The 20,645-nt window shown below is 42.1% G+C and overlaps 1 protein-coding gene across 4 annotated transcripts in view; it reads right to left on the bottom strand.

Moving 5' to 3' along the window:
- Positions 1 to 2,697: 2,697 nt before the first annotated feature.
- ZNF789 (zinc finger protein 789) overlaps positions 2,698 to 20,645 on the bottom strand; it is a 29,778-nt gene continuing 11,830 nt past the window's right edge. The window contains exons 4-5 of one of the 4 annotated variants that reach the window (XM_080679261.1): positions 3,662 to 3,787; positions 2,698 to 2,819 (exon numbers count right to left, since the gene is read on the bottom strand). In XM_080679261.1, the coding sequence (XP_080535387.1) occupies positions 2,713 to 2,819; positions 3,662 to 3,787 (233 nt within the window). In that variant the 3' untranslated portion in view covers positions 2,698 to 2,712. Of the gene's footprint in view, positions 3,788 to 5,902; positions 7,629 to 11,601; positions 11,716 to 20,645 lie in introns of those variants that run through there. The other 3 variants (XM_080679258.1, XM_080679260.1, XM_080679259.1) reach the window with 3 other exon arrangements.

The raw sequence follows: 20,645 nt of genomic DNA on the forward strand, positions 1-20,645 counted from the left end.
AAAAAAAAAAAAAAATAACAGACTGGGATGATAAATAGCATTTATTTTCTCACACATGTCCTGACTAGGGCTGGGGACTCCAAGATCATGATGTTGGCAGGGTTGGTTCTTCTGAGGCCTCTTTCCTTGGCTTATTCATGGCTGTCTTTTCCCTGTGTCTTCATGTGGTCTTCAAAATTTCCATTTCATAAGGACACCAGTCAGATAAGATTTCAGCCCACCCTAGTGACTTCATTTTAACTTAATCACCTCCTAAAAGGCCCTGTCTCCAAACACAATCACATTCCGAGGCACTATGATTTAGGGCTTCAACATATACATTTTGGGGTAAAAACACAACTATATCCATACCAGAAACTGCTAAAAGACCAAGCTTAGTTATTTGTTTAATAATTCAGCTTTTTTTATTGAAACACTTAAATTCTTTTTTTTTTTTAACAAGGCTCTATTCTTTTTTTTATTTTTTTATTTTATTGCTTTTTTACAGAGATGAAGGGAGAGGGATAGAGAGTTAGAAACATCGATGAGAGAGAAACATCGATCAGCTGCCTCCTGCACACCCCCTACTGGGGATGTGCCCGCAACCAAGGTACATGCCCTTGACAGGAATCAAACCTGGGACCTTTCAGTCTGCAGGCCGATGCTCTATCCACTGAGCCAAACCGGTCAGGGCGAAACACTTAAATTCTTTTGGAAAAAATATAGGTGGTCTTTTTCTGATCTCAGATTAGTGAAGAATATCTTAAACATGTATTAACTTATGATAACAGCTCTAACAAACACCCCAAAGCTATAATTGTTCATTTCTCGTTCCTGTAAGTTAAAGGCACATATACATGACTGGCAGGGTGGCTCTCCTCCAAGCCATCACTTTGATGGCAGCCCTGCCATCTTCATTAAATGGCTGCCAAAATGCCCTGGGTTTTCTAACCTAGTCAACTGGAGAGAAGAAAAGAGCACGGAGGTGTCAGAGCTTTCATGGCCTAGCCAAGAAGTGGCACACATCACCTCTACTCATTCTCTTTTGGTTAGGACTCAGTCACCTAGACATGTTGAACAATACAATCTGTGAAATGTGATCTACCTGTGTGCCTAGGAAGAAAAATACATTTCTGATAAATTGGTTGCAATCTGAAACAAGACTCAAAAAGCACTATAAAAGACTGATAAATTCAACTACATTAAGATCAGGAAAAAAAATAGAAATCACAGCCCATGATAATGAAAAGCTGCTCAATTATATTAGTAATAATAGATACGCAAATTAAGCCACAATTAGATACTATTTCACACCTTACAGATTATCAAATCTTTAAAAATCTGTCAGGCCCTAGCCTGTTTAGCTTAGTGGAAAGAGTGTTGGCCTATGGACTGAAGGGTCCCAGGTTCGATTCCAGTCAAGGGCATGGTTGTAGGCTCGATTCCCAACCCAGTCGGGGCATGTGCAAAGGCAACCAATTGATGTGCCTCCCTCAAGGCGATGTTTCTCTCTCTCCCCACTCTCAAAAAATCAATGGAAAAATATCAAGTGAGGATTAACAAAAAAAATAAAAATAAATCTGTCAGAACCAAGTATTGATAAACACAGAGTGGTGGGAACTCTCATCTATTGCTGTTGGGTGTGTAAATTGTTTCATGTATTATAGAAAGTTTGGCATTACTTGCTGATTTTAGAGAGAAATGATTCGCTGTCCCATTTACTTATGCATTCATTGGTTGATTCTTGTATATGCCCTGACTGGGGATCAAACCTGCAACTTTGGTATAATATTGGGACAGCTCTCTAACCAACTGAGCTACCCAGCCAAGGCTTGGCATTATTTATTCAGGCTGAAAAACGTATGTATCCTATGACTCATCATGAAAATGTGTCTATTTCTAGGTCTTTTCACAGGGAACTAAGAGGCATGTTGACATGTTGTTTTGTAATAGCCCTAAAGTGGAAATACCCTAAAAGCCCATCAACAAAAGAATAGATTTATAAGTTGTGGTATACTCCTACAAAGAAATACTGAGCACCAGTGAATATGACTGAACCACAGCTACACAGAAATATGGATGATTCTCAAAACACATGTGCAGTGAAAGTACAAAAGTATTCCATGCATGTAAAATTCCAGAATAAACAAAATTAAATAATGTCCAGACATGAGTAAATAGTATATATACAATATACAAAGGAACGATTAACATAAAACTCAGAGTATTTTATTTGTTAACCTTTGGTGAAGAGAAAGGGAGATGAGTTTGCAGAGATTGTAAGGGGCTTTGTGATTCTGAAAATGACCTAATTCTTAGGATGAAGATGCCTGGGAGGTTCTTTTTATAATTATTTACTGTCACTTACCTTCATATACTTTTGCATTATTTATTGTGAAATAATTGTACCCATTAACTGGATACAATAATTAGTTTATTATGAAATATTGCTAACAAATAAAATAGCCTAGTTTTAAAGAACATTCACATATGTACCATGAAAGGGCAGAGACTCCATTTTTGTGCTAGGCCCTTCCTCCTGTCCCCAGAATAACCTCCCTTCCGAGAAAAACTACAAGAAAGCAGCTAGGCCCAAATTGGGCTATACCGTAGCATGCTCCTTCACCCATCAGGCGCCAGGGCAAGCCTGACAGGTTGAACCGGGCTGAGGTAGGGAGGTGGGAATTGAGAAAAGAAAGAAAGACAGGAGAGCGGGATCAGGAGGACTACAGATCATCGAGAGACTGCAGCAAGTTTATTAACTGCGTAATGCCTTTTGTGCACAAAACACTGAATAGGAGTTCTGTCAAGAGAAATATATTCTTTGTTCCTCTTAATCTCTAAGGGAGAGACAGAGCAGAAGGACAAATTCTCAGTACAGCAAATCAGTAAATAGTTACAGACTTCTTGGTAAGCTATGAAAGGTTGCTCTCATTCTACTGATAACCGCCATCCAAACAAGCCTGGGAAAACTGTGTGGGTAGGGGACAGCCTTGCTAGTCCCTTCAGGTGACCTGGAACTGACCAATCGGGGTCAGCCAACTCAGGGGACCCTCCCCCTACTCCAGACCCCTATAAAACCTTTGTCCTGTTGAAGCTCTCTCTCTCTCCCCACCTCGCCGCTGCGCCGGTTTGTGTGTGTGGGACTGAGCTCGAGCTAGCTCGAATAAAGGCTCTTTGCTTTTGCATCGGACTCGGCTCCCTGGTGGTCTTTGGGGATCACGAAATCTGGGCATAACATACCACACAGGTTTATCCATTCTTAACATGCCAGATTTGTTTCAGATAGTTTGTTTTTTTTCAAATATGTTTTTATTGATTTAAGAGAGAGGGAGAGAGAAAGAGAAACAGCTCTCTGCTATCTCCTACACGCCGCCTACTGGGGGTTGAGCCAGCAACTGGGCATGTGCCCTGACAGGGAATGGTTAAAACAACTCTCTAGACTCTATGGTGTCACACGTGGAGATATTGGCCTTTAAATGTGTGGAAGTGAGCTTGCCTCCTAGAGCTCATGTTGTTGGCGCAGCCACTATGGGTATTCTTGAGCCCACAAAGACATCCAGTTTTACAAGAGGAGGAACTATATCCATAAATGCCACATGTCTGCTTTCTGTCTTCCCTTTTCTATACGAGATTCCTTCCAGACCCTTTGACAAGTACATCACTACTGATAGAGGCATACCCGGCAGAGACGGCAATGCAATCAAGTGAGATCTTTCTGTGGAGAGTGATCCAGAGGTGAACCTGAAGATTGTCAAAGTTGCCTTTGCACTGATGTTCCATGTTGCAAGACGACCGCAGCAGAATCCTAAAACGCAGATCAACAAGCGGTTTAATGCACTCTATTCAACAATGTATCCTGCAATGCAGGCTCCAACCATAGAGTTAGATCCAACACTAGACATAAAGGAAACTGCCGAATGGATGAATCAAGAAGGACTGGATCAACATGTTCTCAATACTCTTCTCTTTATGCCTCAAGACAAATTACCCGGAAAGACATCACCAGCTTTTGTAACACAACTGAAGCTTATATCAACATTTTCTGAAATGACTCCGTACGTTGTTATGAAAGCTCTTATCAACGATGGAATTGGTCATGTGATGACACTTAGAGCTGTTGCTGATGATGCTGCTAAACTAGTAACTATCAAAAGAGAGCTTATTGAGAAACACACCAAGGATAAATTTCCGTACTTAAAAATACTACGGCTAGAGGGCCATGAGCGGATTGTACCACAAGCATTCCCGAATCTCTTCAAAGCAGCTACTATCTGGAAGCACAAACGAGATGGAACCTTCCGAGACTACAGAATCACAAAGGAACTTCAATCTGATGTGTCAGATCAGGATTTAGAAGAAGCTTTATCAATGCCACCTCTTAAGAAACGCGGAGCATCAAACGTGAGTTATGAAAGCTTGAAAACTATTTATGGAATCAACTCAGATGAAGTCGACAAACTTATGGGCGTTTCTGCTCAACATGCAAATCCTCAACATCGATATGAGTCTCCACATCCAAGAAATTATGACCAACCTGCAACATCACGAAACATGCAACAAGTTATACAAGCCCTTGGGCAGATGGTCAATAAACAAGACGAGCTTCTTAAACGTTTGCCTCTTCAATAATCGATTAACTAGCTACTTCAATTTGATAAACTAAATAAAAAAAAATAAAAAAAATAAAACAACTCTCTAAGCAGTTTTATACTGTCCCTTCTTTACAGTTACAGACTTGTGGATGTGAGGGTCCTCTTCCTCCCGTCATTGTACTGGAAATGGGGAAGAAAAAATAATGGGGATGTGTGGAGTTTTAAAAACATTTAAATGGAGCCGAAACCGGTTTGGTTCAGTGGATAGAGTGTCGGTCTGCGGACTGAAGGGTCCCGGGTTCGATTCCGGTCAAGGGCATGTACCTTGGTTGCGGGCACATCCCCAGTGGGGGGTGTGCAGGAGGCAGCTGATCGATGTTTCTCTCTCATCGATGTTCCTGGCTCTCTATCCCTCTCCCTTCCTCTCTGTAAAATATCAATAAAACATATTTTTTTAAAAAAACAAAACATTTAAATGGAAAAGCATAGGTAATTACTATAGACCTGATAAAAGGAACATTTGTACATTCTTAAACTTGAAGTTTGATAAAAGTAACTTTCCATGTGGCAACAGTTGTGTTGATTGGCTAGGTTTCTCCCATGTGTTTTATACAATTTGGAATTGATAAACCATTTTTATTTTACAAAAAAGAATATGCTTGGAATAACTGTGGTAATGAAAGGATATGGCTCCTCAAGGATTATATTTGACACTTTTTTAGTACAAGCCATTTACTTGTGGGAGAGGTGCTGAAACACTGGTAGGGGAGTGAAGAGACAGATAAAGGAACACAGCTGATAAGACAGCTGCCATTGTAAGTGAATGTGTATAATCCCATGGGAAAATCTGAAAACAGTGTACAACAGATGCTTCAGATAACCTATGTGCTCCTCCCAAGGGGAGCGAGATCTGGTTTATATCAAATGCCCATCAAGCACTGGGTAAGGCCTGCTCCCAGGATATACAGAGCAGTGGCCTTTCATTGTTTTAGAAAAAGCATGCAGACCAATAGATGAAGATAGTGCAAGGCAAATGAAACACACAGAGGGACTAAGGCCAAAGGGGCAGGAGCAGGGCACCAACAGCATCTGCTATAAGCACTGACTTAGAACTCTTCATAGAATGTAGTAATTTTCAACCAGCACACTGCTATGCAGGAAGAATTTTTCAGATATGCAATACCTGACTATTTAGGGGTGCTGACCTCTTTTCCCGATTGTCAAATTTAAAAAATGACAACAGAAACACAATAGTAGCTTTCCGGTGTGAATGAATCAAAATTATACCTACTTTTTTTTTTTTTTTTAATATATTTTATTGATTTTTTACAGAGAGGAAGGGAGAGGGATAGAGAGCTAGAAACATCGATGAGAGAGAAACATCGATCAGCTGCCTCCTGCACACCTCCCAATGGGGATGTGCCCGCAACCAAGGTACATGCCCTTGACCGGAATCGAACCCGGGACCCTTCAGTCCGCAGGAGCCAAACCGGTTTTGGCAAAATTATACCTACTTTTTTGGGCAGATCGGCCAAAAATGTATTTTTTGATGTACCACAGAATTTTAGTAAATAGTTTATGTGTGCCATGAGATGAAAAACGTTGAAAATCACTATAATAGAACACTAACTTAATTTTATAAAAATTTTTATCCTCAATACCTCACTAGCTACAAGTGGCACTTACTTTTAAACAGCCTATCAATATCAGGTCATTATTCTGTGTAAAACCAAGAAGGCATTCTTAAGTCATTCACAATCTATTAAATGATCTCCAGCCTGGGGGACCACAGAGCAAAGCTATCAAGCCTCCCTTATGCCTTAACTTGACTTGTGGGGAACAAAGGTATAGGGACTCAAGGGAAACGGGATACAACAGCCCCATCACATTTTCTATTAAGTAATTCTGGACTACAGCAAGGTTACATACAAAATGAGGGCCCCCACAGAAAGAAAGAGTTCGACTCTTGTTAATTTTTGTAAAACAATCTAATTATATATACTTGCAATAGTGACAAGTTCTGTTCTTTAAATTATAGCTTTTCTCATTAGTCACATAGATACCTGCTCTCTGTGAGTACCCTGATGCTTAATAAAGCTTGTGCGCCAACTGAAAGATTTCCCGCATTTGTCACATCTATAGGGTCTCTCTCCATTATGAATGACCTTGTGTCGATGAAGATTTGACTTAAAACTAAAAGTTTTCCCACATTCTCTACATTCAAATAATTTCCCCTTTGTATGGGTTCTTTGATGCTGAATGAGATCTATATTCCGACCAAAGGATTCTCCGCATTCACTGCATTTGTGAGCGTTCTGTTTACTGTGAATTTGTTGATGGCTCTTAAGGGTTGAGTTCCGAACAAAGGCTCTTCCACATTCAAGGCATTTATGGGGTTTTTCTCCGCTGTGGATTACCTGATGTCGAATTAGAGTTGAATTCTAAATGTTCTTTCACATTCACTACATTTATAGGGTTTTTCTTTGGTATGGATCCTTTTATGTTCAACAAGATATGCCATCTGACGGAAATATTTTCCACATTCATGACATTTATATGGCTTTTCTTGAGGGTGACACTGTTTATGGGCAGTAAGAGCAGACTTCTGTTTGAAGGCTTGCCCACATATGTCACACTCAAAGGGATCCTCTGAAGTGTGAAATCTCTGATGTTGAACAAAATTAGCCTGACGTTTGAAGACCCTTTCACATTCACTGCATTCATAAGATTTTTCATTTGTCAAAATCTGCTTATGCTTCAAAAACAATGATCTCTGATTGAAGGGTTTTCCATACTCATATTTGCCCTGCTTCTTACTTGTTTGACCATACTGATCTTGAAAAAGGTTAAGGTTTTGAAGGAAGTACTCATATTCATTACCAACAGTAGGAAGTGCAACTCTGTAAATGTCCACAAATTTGTTAAATTTAAGTAACTTTTTTGAAGGTATCATGGCCGTCTTCTGCTTTACCACCAATATCGTACATGACTCTGTATTTTCAGAAATTTTCTGCTTTGGAGTTAGCTTTATCATCTGGTATCTGGCTTCAGAACCTAGCAAAATAAAAAGACAATATATAGCCTTAGCTGGTTTGGCTCAGTGGATAGAGCGTCGGACTACAGACTGAAAGGTCACAGGTTCGATTCCAGTCAAGGGCACATGCCCAGGTTGTGGGCTCGATCCCCCGTGGGGGACGTGCAGGAGGCAGCCAATCAATAATTCTCTCTCATCATTGATGTTTCTCTCTCTCTCTCCCTCTCCCTTCCTCTCTGAATTCAACAAAAATATATTTTAAAAAAGAAAATATATAAATCACCTGTCCACACAGAAGGAAAAAAAGGGAAAAGAAGCCAACTGCTTGTAATATAAGACACTGAAATGAAGCTAAGAAATGTTTGCTTAGTTACATCATCACACTAGAGAGGCCACAATTCTGATTTTCATAGGACTCTCAGTTTTTATAACTGAAAGAGCTCTTGATATCAACCAACCAAAAAAATGTACAAGAGTGTATTAACCCAGCCAGTGTGGGTCAGTGGTTGAATGTCGACCTCTGAACCAGGAAGTCACAGTTTGATTCCCAGTTGGCATGTGCCCAGGTTGTGGGCTTGATCCCCAGTGGGGGGCAGGCAGAAGGCAGCCAATCAATGATTCTCTCTCATTGATGTTTCTATCCATCTCTCTTCCTCTCCCTTCCTCTCTGAAATCAATAAAAAATATTTTTAAAAAAGTGAGTTAGAGAATGTGAGAACAAAGTAAACCCTCACCATTACTGAAAAGCAACTTACTATAGGTACTCAGTAGTATCACATAAATATAGGGGGGAGAGTATCTTATACTATCTAGATAAACATGTTTTTTAATATATCTGGGAGGAAGAAATCCTTAAAAAAGAAGAAAGTGTAAGATAGAATAGAAAAGGAACCAGAGAGAGAAAACCAAGATGGCGGCATAGGTAAACACCTAAACTGCTGCCTCGCACAACAATTTCAAAACTACAACTAAAAGACAGAACGGACACCATCCAGAACCACAGGAAAGCTGGCTGAGTGAAAATTCTACAACTAGAAGGAAACAGAAAAGCTCACAGAGAATTGGAGGTACGGCAAAGGGGCTTTGTGCGCGCAGAGAGGAAGGGCGGCTGAGAGCCTGGCTGACTTTCTCTGGCGGAAGGGGGAAGGAAGCCTCCGACCGCACTGAACCCCAGTTCTGACTGCACTGAACCCCAGTTCCGGGCGAACCCCTGGGGACCCACGCTCTTACGGGGGGAGTCTGGACTCTCGGGCGGAGACTCGAGCTGGGAAAGGCAGAAGTCTGAAGGCGCACGCGGGCCAGTGCGCACAAAGGCTGCGGAGGTTGCCACAGGCTTTCCCTAGTGGAAGAGAGAGGAGCCTGACTGCACTGAGCCCCAGTTCTGACTGCAGTGAACCCCAGTTCCAGGCGAGCCCCTGGGGACCCACGCTCTTGTGGTGGGAGTCTGGACTCTCAGGCGGAGACTCGAGCTGGGGAAGGCGGAGGACTGAAAGCGCACATGCGCGCAAGGGCAAGGCTGACAGGAAGCCAAGACTGAGACTCCACCCCATCCAAGCTGAGCACAGAGGCTATTGCAATTTGGCAAGTCTAATCCTATAAGGCTGTCTCCAGCACCGAACTTCTCCCAGCATAGACACAGCTGATCCTTACAGCCAACTGGCCCGGAGGTCAATTCTTCCCAGTGATACCAACAACAATAAAGACTTAATTACAACAAGGCTGTACACACAGTCCACAAAGGGGTGCACCAAGAGTGTCCACCTCAGGTTAACTGGGGAAGCAGACCCACTGGGCCATATTGGAAACCTAGCACAAATATCTACCTTACCAACTCAGGGAATCAGTGAAAATGCGGGGTCAAAGAATCAGATCACAAACGAAAGAAATGGAGGAAAACAAACGACTGGATATAGAATTCAAAACCACGGTTATAAGACTTTTTAAGAATATCCTAGAAAAGGCCGATAAATATAACGAGACCCTCGAAGATATGAAAAAGGACCAACTAGAAATTAAACATACACTGACTGAAATAAAAAATATTATACAGAGACCCAAAAACAGAATAGAGGAACACAAGAATCAAGTCAAAGAATTGAGATACAAAGAAGCAAAAAACACTCAACTGAAAAAGCAAAAAGCAAAAAAAAAAATCCAAAAAGTTGAAGATAATGTAAGAAGACTCTGGTACAACTTCAAGCGTACCAACATCAGAATTATGGGGGTGCCAGAAGAAGAGAGAGAGCAAGATACTGAAAACCTATTTGAAGAAATAATGACAGAAAACTTCCCCCACCTGGTGAAAGAAATAGACTTACAAGTCCAGGAAGCCCACAGAACCCCAAACAAAAGGAATCCAAAGAGGACCACACCAAGACACATCATAATGAAAATGCCAAGAGCAAAAGACAAAGAGAGAATATTAAAAGCAGCAAGAGAAAAACAGTTAATTACCTACAAGGGAGCACCCATACGACTGTCAGCTGACTTCTCAACAGAAACTATGCAGGCCAGACGGGAGTGGCAAGAAATATTCAATGTGATGAATAGCAAGAACCTGCAACCAAGATTACTCTACCCAGCAAAGCTATCATTCAGAATTGAAGGGCAGATAAAGAGCTTCACAGATAAGAAAAAGCTGAAGGAGTTCATCACCACCAAACCAGTACTATATGAAATGCTGAAAGGTATTCTTAAAGAAGAGGAAGAAGAAAAAAGTAAAGAGAAAAATTATGAACAACAAATACATATCTATCAACAAGCGAACCTAAAAATCAAGTGAATTAAAAACCTGAGAAACAGAATAATCTGGTGAATATAATAGAATCAGGGGCATAGAAAGGGAGTGGACTGATAATTCTCAGGGGGAAAGGGGTATGGGGGGTTCATGAAGAGAATGGACAAAAATCATACACCTATGGATGAGGACAGTGGGGGGGAGGTAAGGGCAGAAGGTGGGGTGGGAACTGGGTAGAGGGGAGCTATGGGGGGAAAAAGGAGAAATAATTGTAATAATCTGAATAAAGATTTATTTAAAAAAATAAATAAAAATAAAAAGTTTGAGGAAAAAAAAAAAAGAAAAGGAACCAGAGAGAAGAAGGTACAAAAGTCAACAAAATAGAGCAGAGGTTCTCAACCAGGGTTGGTTTTACATCCTGGGAGACATTTGACAATGTCTGGAGATAATTTTGGTTGTCCCAACTGGGGTGGTGCTACTGGCATCTAGGCCAAGAATGCTGCTGAATATCCTACAATGGGCAGGACAGCTCCCCTTCAACAAAGAACTATCTAGCCCAAAATGTCGAAGTGCTTCAACTGAGAAACCTTAAAGGGACATGGAAAAGGGTAGAAGCAGCAACAGGAGAGAGTAAGTAGGAAAAAGTAGGTACATAAAAAAACACCAAGTAACACAAAAAGCAAAATGAAAGCAAGGGAACAGAGAAAGGATAAGTAACGAGGGTAGAAGCAAGCAATAGCTAGTATGGCATAAGAGCTGTCAGAAAACACCAGACCAGTGGCTTCAGTGAAGTACTTTAATGCAAAAGAAAATGAACTTTGCAAACTCGAAATCAAATCCCAACTAGCAATCTTCTGTGTGATAGATTATCTTTTTAAAAAAATATATTTTTTTATTAAATTCATAGAGGAAGGGAGAGAGAGATATAAACATCAATGATGAGAGAGAATCATTGATTGGCTGCCTCCTGAACGCCCCCTACGGGGGGATCAGGCATGTGCCCTTGACGGGAATCAAACCTGGGACCCTCCAGTCCGCAGGCCGATGCCCTGTGTGATAGATATCTTAATCTATTAGTTTCTTCCTCTGGAAAATGGAGCTTATGGTATTACTACTACCTTCAGAGGGCAGTAGGGATGAAGAAGTGAGAGCATGTATGCTAAACACCTGACTCAGTATTAAGGACACAGAGGAGTTTCATTAATGTAATTCCCTTCCTCTTTATTGTTTCTGCTTGTCTGGGACTTCTCACCCACCTGGGCAAGCACTACTGGAAGCCCTTCTAGTCCCAGCTCTTGGTAGATCCAGGATCCATGGGTCTTCCCACTGTTCCAGCTGACAGATCACCTCAGGTTTAGGAATCTGAAATCCTATTCATGGGAAGTAAATGGATGTGATGGTTAGTGAGTTACAGAGATGCCCTAGAGCTCAGATTAACCACTTTGGGTCTACAGTGGCAAGGAGATAAGGACAACAATCAAAAGGGCTCCTGAGAATAGAAATCTGCACAATCTTTGTGAAAATCTGACAATCTTTATTGACAACCTGAATGATATTCACACCCTTGGATGTGGTAAACTCACTCTTAGAAATACAGCCTAGCCCAGCCAGCATGGCTCAGTGGTTGAGCATTGACCTATAAACCAGGAGATCATGGGTTCGATTCCTGGTCAGGGAGCATGCTTGGGTTGCAGGCTCAGTCCCCAGTTGGAGGCATGCAGGAGGCAGCCAATCAATGAGTCTCTCTCATCATTGATGTTTATATATATCTCTCTCCCTTTCCCTTCCTCTCTGAAATCAATAAAAAATACTTAAAAAAAAGAATTACAGCCTAAGGAAAAATTAATGTTCCAGAGATTTTCAGCAGAGTTGCAAGAATGTAGAACTGGAAATAAATTAAATGTTAATAGAGGAATAATTAAAGTATAGCACATTAATATAATAAAGGGAAAAGTATTAGGCTCATATTAAAAATCCATATGTTTAAAAATATTTATTGGGGGTCAATGGGGGAAAAAAGGGATATCTGTAATACTTTCAATAATAAAGAATTATTTTTTAAAAAAATATTAAAACAGGGAAGTGCTCCCTGTACATTTTTAAAGCAGAATACAAAACTCATGTAGAGTATAATTCAAAACTCATGTAAAGTATGATCCAAACTTAATGTTTTAAAACTATATGTGTGTGGATATGTACATAAGTATACATATATATGAAAAGACTAGGAAAAAGTAAACCAAAATGTTGACAAATTATTTCTGAGCAGTGGGACTTTTATTTTCTACTCTATTACTGAAATATCATTCAATAATACATATGTATTAAGAAACTTAAAAGTACTATACCCGTTAACTCCAACATTCCAGACTTTGGAATACTAGTATATCTTGGGAAATAATCAGAAATTTATATAAAGATTTATAGTCAGAAATGTCCATTGGAACTTTATCACATAGAAAATTATAAACACACAAGTGAATCAACAACTAAAACAAAACCAAGCTTAACACTCTTGAATGGGAAAATGATTAAATATTATGGATCATACAATAGATTTACATTAAGATTATTTACTATATTATGAGGGTTTTTAATAGCACAGGGAAAATTCTGATGCTATAATATAAAGTTTTAAAGAGATTACAAAATTATACGAAGAATATACTCAGTTACATTTTTAAAAAAATGTTTTTATTGATATTAGAGAGAGAGGGGGAGAGACAAACATTGGTCAGTCACCTCCTACATGCACTCCAACCAGGGCAAACCAACTGAGCCACACTAGCCAAGGCACTCAGCTACATTTTTTAAAGCATGGGGGGAAAAATACTGGAAGTAAATGTTCCAAAATATTAACAGTATTACCCCTGAATGTTTTTCCTTTCCCTTCATGCTTTTCTATACCTTCCATGTATTCAAATATGCTCTTGTAATTTTTAAAAGAAAAAGAATCATAAAAACCCCAGAGGTGGGTAGATAATCCTATGACAGAAACTGTGTCAAGAGTGTCAGCGTGAGGGTCAAGCATGTGTCCCCAGAAAGAAAACTATTTATCCAGGTAACTTCCACAGTAGGACATCCTTCATTGGCTTAAGAGAAATGCTAGCTCCTGGGAAGAAAGAAGCAGTGAAGGTTCAGAAATAAAGTCAAGTCAGTTAAGAATCATTTCCTGGCCCTAGCTGGTTTGGCTCAGTGGATAGAGCGTTGACCTGCGGACTGAGGGGTCCCAGGTTCGATTCCGGTCAAGGGCGTGTACCTTGGTTGTGGGCACGTCCCCAGTGAGGGGTGTGTGGGAGGCAGCTGATCGATGTTTCTCTCTCATCAGTGTTTCTGGCTCTCTATCCCTCTCCCTTCCTCTCTGTAAAAAAATCAATAAAAAAATATATATTTTTTAAAAAAAGAATCAGGGAGAAATGAAGATGGTGGCATAGGTAAGCACCTAAACTGCTGCCTTGCAAACAATTTCAAAACTACAACTAGGGGACAGAACAGACACCATCCAGAACCACAGGAAAGCTGGCTGAGTGAAAATTCTACAACTAGAAGGAAAGAGAAAAGCTCACAGAGAATTGGAGGTACGGCAAAGGGGCTTTGTGCGCGCAGAGAGGAAGGGTGGCTGAGAGCCTGGCTGACTTTCTCTGACAGAGGGGGGAAGGAAGCCCCCGACCGCACTGAACCCCAGTTCTGACTGCACTGAACCCCAGTTCCGGGCGAGCCCCTGGGGACCCACGCTCTTACGGGGGGGAGTCTGGACTCTCGGGCGGAGATTCGGGAGCTGGGGAAGGCAGAAGTCTGAAGGCGCGCACGTGCCAGTGCGCACAAAGGCTGTGGAGGTTGCCACAGGCTTTCCCTAGTGGAAGGGAGTCAGAGGATCCTGACTGCACTGAGCCCCAGTTCTGACTGCACTGGACCCCAGTTCCAGGCGAGCCCCTGGGGACCCACGCTCTTGTGGGGGGAATCTGGACTCTCGGGCGGAGACTCGGGAGCCGGGGAAGGCGGAGGACTGAAGGCGCGCGCGTGCCAGTGCGCACAAAGGCTGCGGAGGTTGCCAAAGGCTTTCCCTAGTGGAAGGGAGTCGGAGGCTCCTGACTGCACTGGGCCCCAGTTCTGACTGCACTGAACCCCGGTTCCAGGCGAGCCCCTGGGGACCCACGCTCTTGTGGGGGGAGTCTGGACTCTCGGGCGGAGACTCGGGAGCCGAGGAAGGCAGAGGTCTGAAGGCGCGCACGTGCGCGCAAGGGTAAGGCTGATGGGAAGCCAAGACTGAGACTCCACCCCATCCAAGCTGAGCACAGAGGCTATTGCAATTTGGCAAGTCTAATCCTATAAGGCTGTCTCCAGCACCGAACTTCTCCCAGCATAGACACAGCTGATCCTTACAGCCAACTGGCCTGGAGGTCAATTCTTCCCAGTGATACCAACAACAATCAAGACTTAATTACAACAAGGCTGTACACACAGTCCACAAAGGGGTGCACCAAGAGTGTCCACCTCAGGTTAACTGGGGAGGCAGACCCACTGGGCCATATTAGAAACCTAGCACACAAATCTACCTTACCAACTCAGGGAAACAGTGAAAATGCGGCGTCAAAGAATCAGATCACAAACAAAAAAAATGGAGGAAAACAAACGACTGGATATAGAATTCAAAACCACGGTTATAAGACTTTTCAAGAATATCCCAGAAAAGGCCGATAAATATAACGAGACCCTCGAAGATATGAAAAAGGACCAACTAGAAATTAAACATACACTGACTGAAATAAAAAATATTATACAGAGACCCAAAAGCAGACTAGAGGAACACAAAAATCAAGTCAAAGAATTGAAATACAAAGAAGCAAAAAACACTCAACTGAAAAAGCAAAAAGCAAAAAAAAAAATCCAAAAAGTTGAAGATAGTGTAAGAAGACTCTGGGACAACTTCAAGCGTACCAACATCAGAATTATGGGGGTGCCAGAAGAAGAGAGAGAGCAAGATACTGAAAACCTATTGGAAGAAATAATGACAGAAAACTTCCCCCACCTGGTGAAAGAAATAGACTTACAAGTCCAGGAAGCACACAGAACCCCAAACAAAAGGAATCCAAAGAGGACCACACCAAGACACATCATAATGAAAATGCCAAGAGCAAAAGACAAAGAGAGAATATTAAAAGCAGCAAGAGAAAAACAGTTAGTTACCTACAAGGGAGCACCCATACAATTGTCAGCTGATTTCTCAACAGAAACTATGCAGGCCAGACGGGAGTGGCAAGAAATTTTCAATGTGATGAATAGCAAGAACCTACAACCAAGATTACGCTACCCAGCAAAGCTATCATTCAGAATTGAAGGTCAGATAAAGAGCTTCACAGATAAGGAAAAGCTAAAGGAGTTCATCACCACCAAACCAGTATTATATGAAATGCTGAAAGGTATTCTTAAAGAAGAGGAAGAAGAAAAAGTAAAGATAAAAATTATGAACAACAAATACATATCTATCAACAAGTGAACCTAAAAATCAAGTGAATTAAAAACCTGAGGAACAGAATAATCTGGTGAATATAATAAAATCAGGGGCATAGACAGGGAGTGGACTGTTAATTCTCAGGGGGAAAGGGGTATGGGGGTTCATGAAGAGACTGGACAAAAATCATCCACCTATGGATGAGGACAGTGCGGGGGAGGTAAATGCAGAAGATGGGGTGGGAACTGGGTGGAGGGGAGCTATGGGGGGGAAATGGAGAAACAATTGTAATAATCTGAATAAAGATTTATTAAAATAAAAAAATAAAAAATAAATAAAACTGGAAAAAAAAAAAAAAGAATCATTTCCTGGGCAATGAGTGATGTTGCAAACAAGGAAGGAATCATTTCCAGAGAAAAGAAATAAGACATTTCAAGAGAATAAGAAGCTAGCCTTTGGGAATCAAATCAGCCACAATCTTTTCAACTCCAAGAAGTCATATAGATATAGAGGAGGTCAGTGGTGGGAAATGAACTCTAAAACAAAAGGAAACTTCCTCATTCCCAATCCCTTATCTGAAGCCAGATGAGATTCAGCATTCAGAATTTTTCCAGATTTAGAAAGGGTGACTTTCTATTATATACTACCTCAAAACCTAACAGGGTTTAGAACTGTACCTTTAATCAAGCACATTGATATTTCTGATGCTAAACATACAGATACAAAGGTCAAATGGGAAAAATCCTATATAATAAAAGTCTAATATGCAAATCGACCGAACGGTGGAACGAATGGTTGCTATGATACACACTGACCACCAGGAGGCAGGCGCTCAACGCAGGAGCTGCCCCCAGCCCGCAGGCCCTAACCCAGCCAAGGCAGGTGCCAACAGGGCCCACCCCTTTCACCTCCCCCTGCATTGCCCCGCCGGTCACCCCGCACAAGGAGATGACCAGCTGGGGCGGTGGGGGCAGGGCCAGAGAGAGGGCGGCACCAGACCAGCCAAGGCAGGTGCCAGCAGGGGCCTCCCGATCGCCCGCCAGTTGCCCCACAGATTGGCCCTGATTGCCGGCCATGCCTAGGGACCCTACCCATGCACAAATTTTGTGCACCGGGCCTCTAGTAAGGATGATAAATAGCTTGACTGGTAGGATGAAGTCAAGTTTGGCCATTGGATGACCAGGTTGAATCTTGTAGCCAAATGTGTTATGAGATAGACTGAGGGGGAAAAAAGATGACGGCTGGCAGGACGAAGGTGAGGGAGAGGAAGTGAGTGAGTGAGGGTATGAAAGGAGAGTGTGTGGATGTGCGTGGTGTGTGTGTGAGTGAGGGAGGGAAAGTTAAATCTCGCAGGAGCAGCAGGGGCTGGCAGTCAGGCTCTCCTTGACAAGGAGAGACTACCACCGCTGTGGGCACCCCTCAGACAGCGGGACTCCAGCACGGAGCCCACACAATCTTGAGGGGGAGGACGGCCTTTTTTAGGAACTCATCAGCACCACCACCCAGACAGGCCTTGTAACTGCCCTGCGACCCAGCAGCCACTCCAGCCAAAATCCTGCTACCCCAGCTGCAGACCCGCGGACCCTGGGACCTCCACCTCCAAAGGAGTACTGCTTGGCAGCAGTAAGTGCAACCTCCCCCACCCCAGCGGCAGAACTCCGAATTCCCGAGTATCCGGATTAGCGCGTTTCCAGCCAGATTCACGCATTTCCAGCCGCGCAGGGCACTCCACTCCTTAGGCAGTGCTTGGGAGCCACTGAGAGCCCCCAAGGGTGTGATTCTGCACAGACAAGGGCGCGCAGCCCCTCAGTAGAAATTCTGAATTCCCTCTTCCTGGATAACTGCCCACATTCACCCCAACGGCTCAACTGCGGTGCCAGGACCCCTCAGAGTGCATCAGAACTCTGCACCCCACAAGCACACCTCCACAGAGGCGAAGTTCCAACAGGCAGGCACCCTGAGCCCATCTACCCACAGGGCGCTAGTAGGAGCCACTGTGAGCTCTCCCCGGGTGCGATGTTGAACAACCGGGGGAGCACTCGCCCCCAGCAGTAGAAGTTTTGAATTCACTCATCGTGGATACCGGCCCACAGGCGCCTCAATTGCGCGGCTACACTGCCCAGGCCCTTCAGAGTCCTTCAGTGTGCCTCGCTGGCAAACGTACTGCGGGTGCTCCTGTGAGCCGCCACTGGGAGTAAGCGCCTATCCACCACAGGTGAAAAAGCAAAAGCTGTGTCTGCCCACCCCAATACTGCAGAACTCTGGGCAACACAGTCACACCTTTCCAGAGAGCAGGCCCCCTGAGCCCCATCACCCCAACAGATGGTTCCTGGGTGCCACTGTGAGTCCCTGCTGGACACGCGTGATTTCAATTAAGGGTGCAAGACAGCAAAAATTGGGACACTCCCCTCCACGCGGCTGACTTCTAGACACCGCAGTTGTGCCTCTCAAGCTCGCAGGCCTACATCAAGAGAACCCAAATAGCTCAAGTAGGGAGCTACACTAGGTTAACAAGCCCAGGAGACCTGAGAGATTACGCCAGTAGCACCATTCCCAAAAGAACCTGGGTAGCAAAGCAATTGGATCTAAAATTGAAACATTACAGGAAAACATTGGTAGACAAAAAAGCAATCCCCAAAGGAAAGAAAAAGAGGAACCACCAGAAAGGGAGTTAAATGAATTTGAGGCTAGCAGCTTATCAGAGATAGAATTCAGAGTAATGGTTATGAGGATGTTTAAATGGATAGATGACAAATACACACAACTCAATGACAAATACAACTCAATGAGAACTATAAGGAGCTGAATGAGAATGTCACCAACATGAAAAGAAACCAAGAGGAGATGAAGAATGACATAGCTGCAATAAAGAACACAATGGAAGGCCTAAACAGTAGACTAGCAGAGGCTGAGGACCACATCAGCGAATTAGAAGACAAGGTAGGAAAAAAACACACAAACACAGCAGCAACTAGAAAGAAGACTTAAAAAGCAAGAGGAGAGCCTAAGGGAGCTCTGGGACAACACAAAACGAAACAACATTGGCTTAATAGGGATACCAGAAGGAGAGGAAGAGAAGCAAGGAATAGAAAACATGTTTGAAGAAATAATGACAGAAAACTTCCCTGATATTGGCAAGAAAAAAACTATGCAAGTTCAAGAAGTACATAGAGTCCCAAACAAGTTGAACCCCAAAAGACCGACACCAAGACACATCATGATTAGATTGGCGAACACCAACGACAAAGTAAGAATCCTAAATGCTGCCAGAGAGAGACAGAAAGTTAATTACAAGGGGTCTCCTATCAGAATATCAACTGATTTTTCAACAGAAACACACCAGGCCAGAAGGGAATGGAATGAAATTTACAAAGTGATGCAAAGCAAGGGGTTGAACCCAAGAATACTATACCCGGCAAGGCTATCATTCAAAATTGAAGGTGGAATCAGGAGCTTCACAGACAAAAAAGGGCTAAGACAGTTTATCACTACCAAGCCAGCAATGCAAGAAATGCTAAAGGGACTGCTGTAAATGGAAGAAAGAGAAAGGCAAGAGGAAACACAAACATTAAGGAAAAATATGACAACAAACATGTACTTGTCAATAATAACATTAAATGTAAGTGGATTAAATGCACCAATCAAAAGACATAGGGTAGCTGAATGGATAAGAAAACATGACCCATATATTTGCTGTCTGCAAGAGACCCACCTCAGAGCAAAGGATTCACACAGACTGAGAGCAAAGGGATGGAAAAATATTTTTCAGGCAAATGGAAATGAGAAAAAAGCTGGGGTTGCGATACTTATATCTGATAAAATAGACCTCAAAGTAAAGGCCATAACAAGAGATAAGGAAGGCCACTACATAATACTAAAGGGAGCAATAGAACAAGAAGATATAACTCTGGTAAACATATATGCACCCAATGCAGGAGCACCCAAATACATAAAAAATCTCCTGGAAGATATCAAGGGAGAGATCGACAACAATACCATCATAGTAGGAGACTTTAATACACCACTGACATCACTGGATAAATCCTCTAGACAAAAAAATCAGCAAAGAAACAGCAATTATAAATGACACACTAGATCAGATGGACCTAATTGACATCTTCAGAGCATTTCACCCCAAAGCCGCGGAATATACATTCTTCTCAAGTGCACATGGGACATTTTCAAAAATAGACCACATATTGGGTCATAAGCAAAGTCTCCCCAAATTCAAGAAGATAGAAATCATATCAAGCATCTTCTCAGACCACAATGGTATAATATTAGAAATAAACTACAATAAAAACATTCCAAAAAATTCAAACACTTGGAAGCTGAATAGCATGCTACTGAACAATGATTGGGTTATCAATGAGATCAAAGAAGAAATTAAAAACATCCTGGAGACTAATGACAATAAAAACACAACATTGCAAATCCTATGGGACACAATGAAAGCAGTCCTGAGAGCGAAGTTTATAGCTCTACAGGCCTACCTAAAAAAAAAAAAAAAAAAAAAAAAAAAAAAAAAAAAAAAAAAAAAAAAAAAAAAGAAAAAATGGTAATAAATCATCTAACTCAACAACTTAAAGAATTAGAAAGAGAGCAACAAGAAAAGCCCACAGTGAGCAGAAGGAAGGAAATAATAAAGATCAGAGCAGAAATGAATGACATAAAGACCAAAAAAACAATACAAAAGATCAATGAAACCAAGAGCTGGTTCTTCGCAAGGATAAACAAGATTGATGAACCTCTAGCCAGGCTCACCAAGAAGCAAAGAGAGAGGACCCAAATAAACAAAATTAGAAATGAAAGAGGTGAAATAACAACAGATCCTGCCGAAATAAAAAG

Source organism: Plecotus auritus (genome assembly GCF_963455305.1).
Source record: "Plecotus auritus genome assembly, chromosome: 7".
Lineage (NCBI taxonomy): Eukaryota > Metazoa > Chordata > Mammalia > Chiroptera > Vespertilionidae > Plecotus > Plecotus auritus.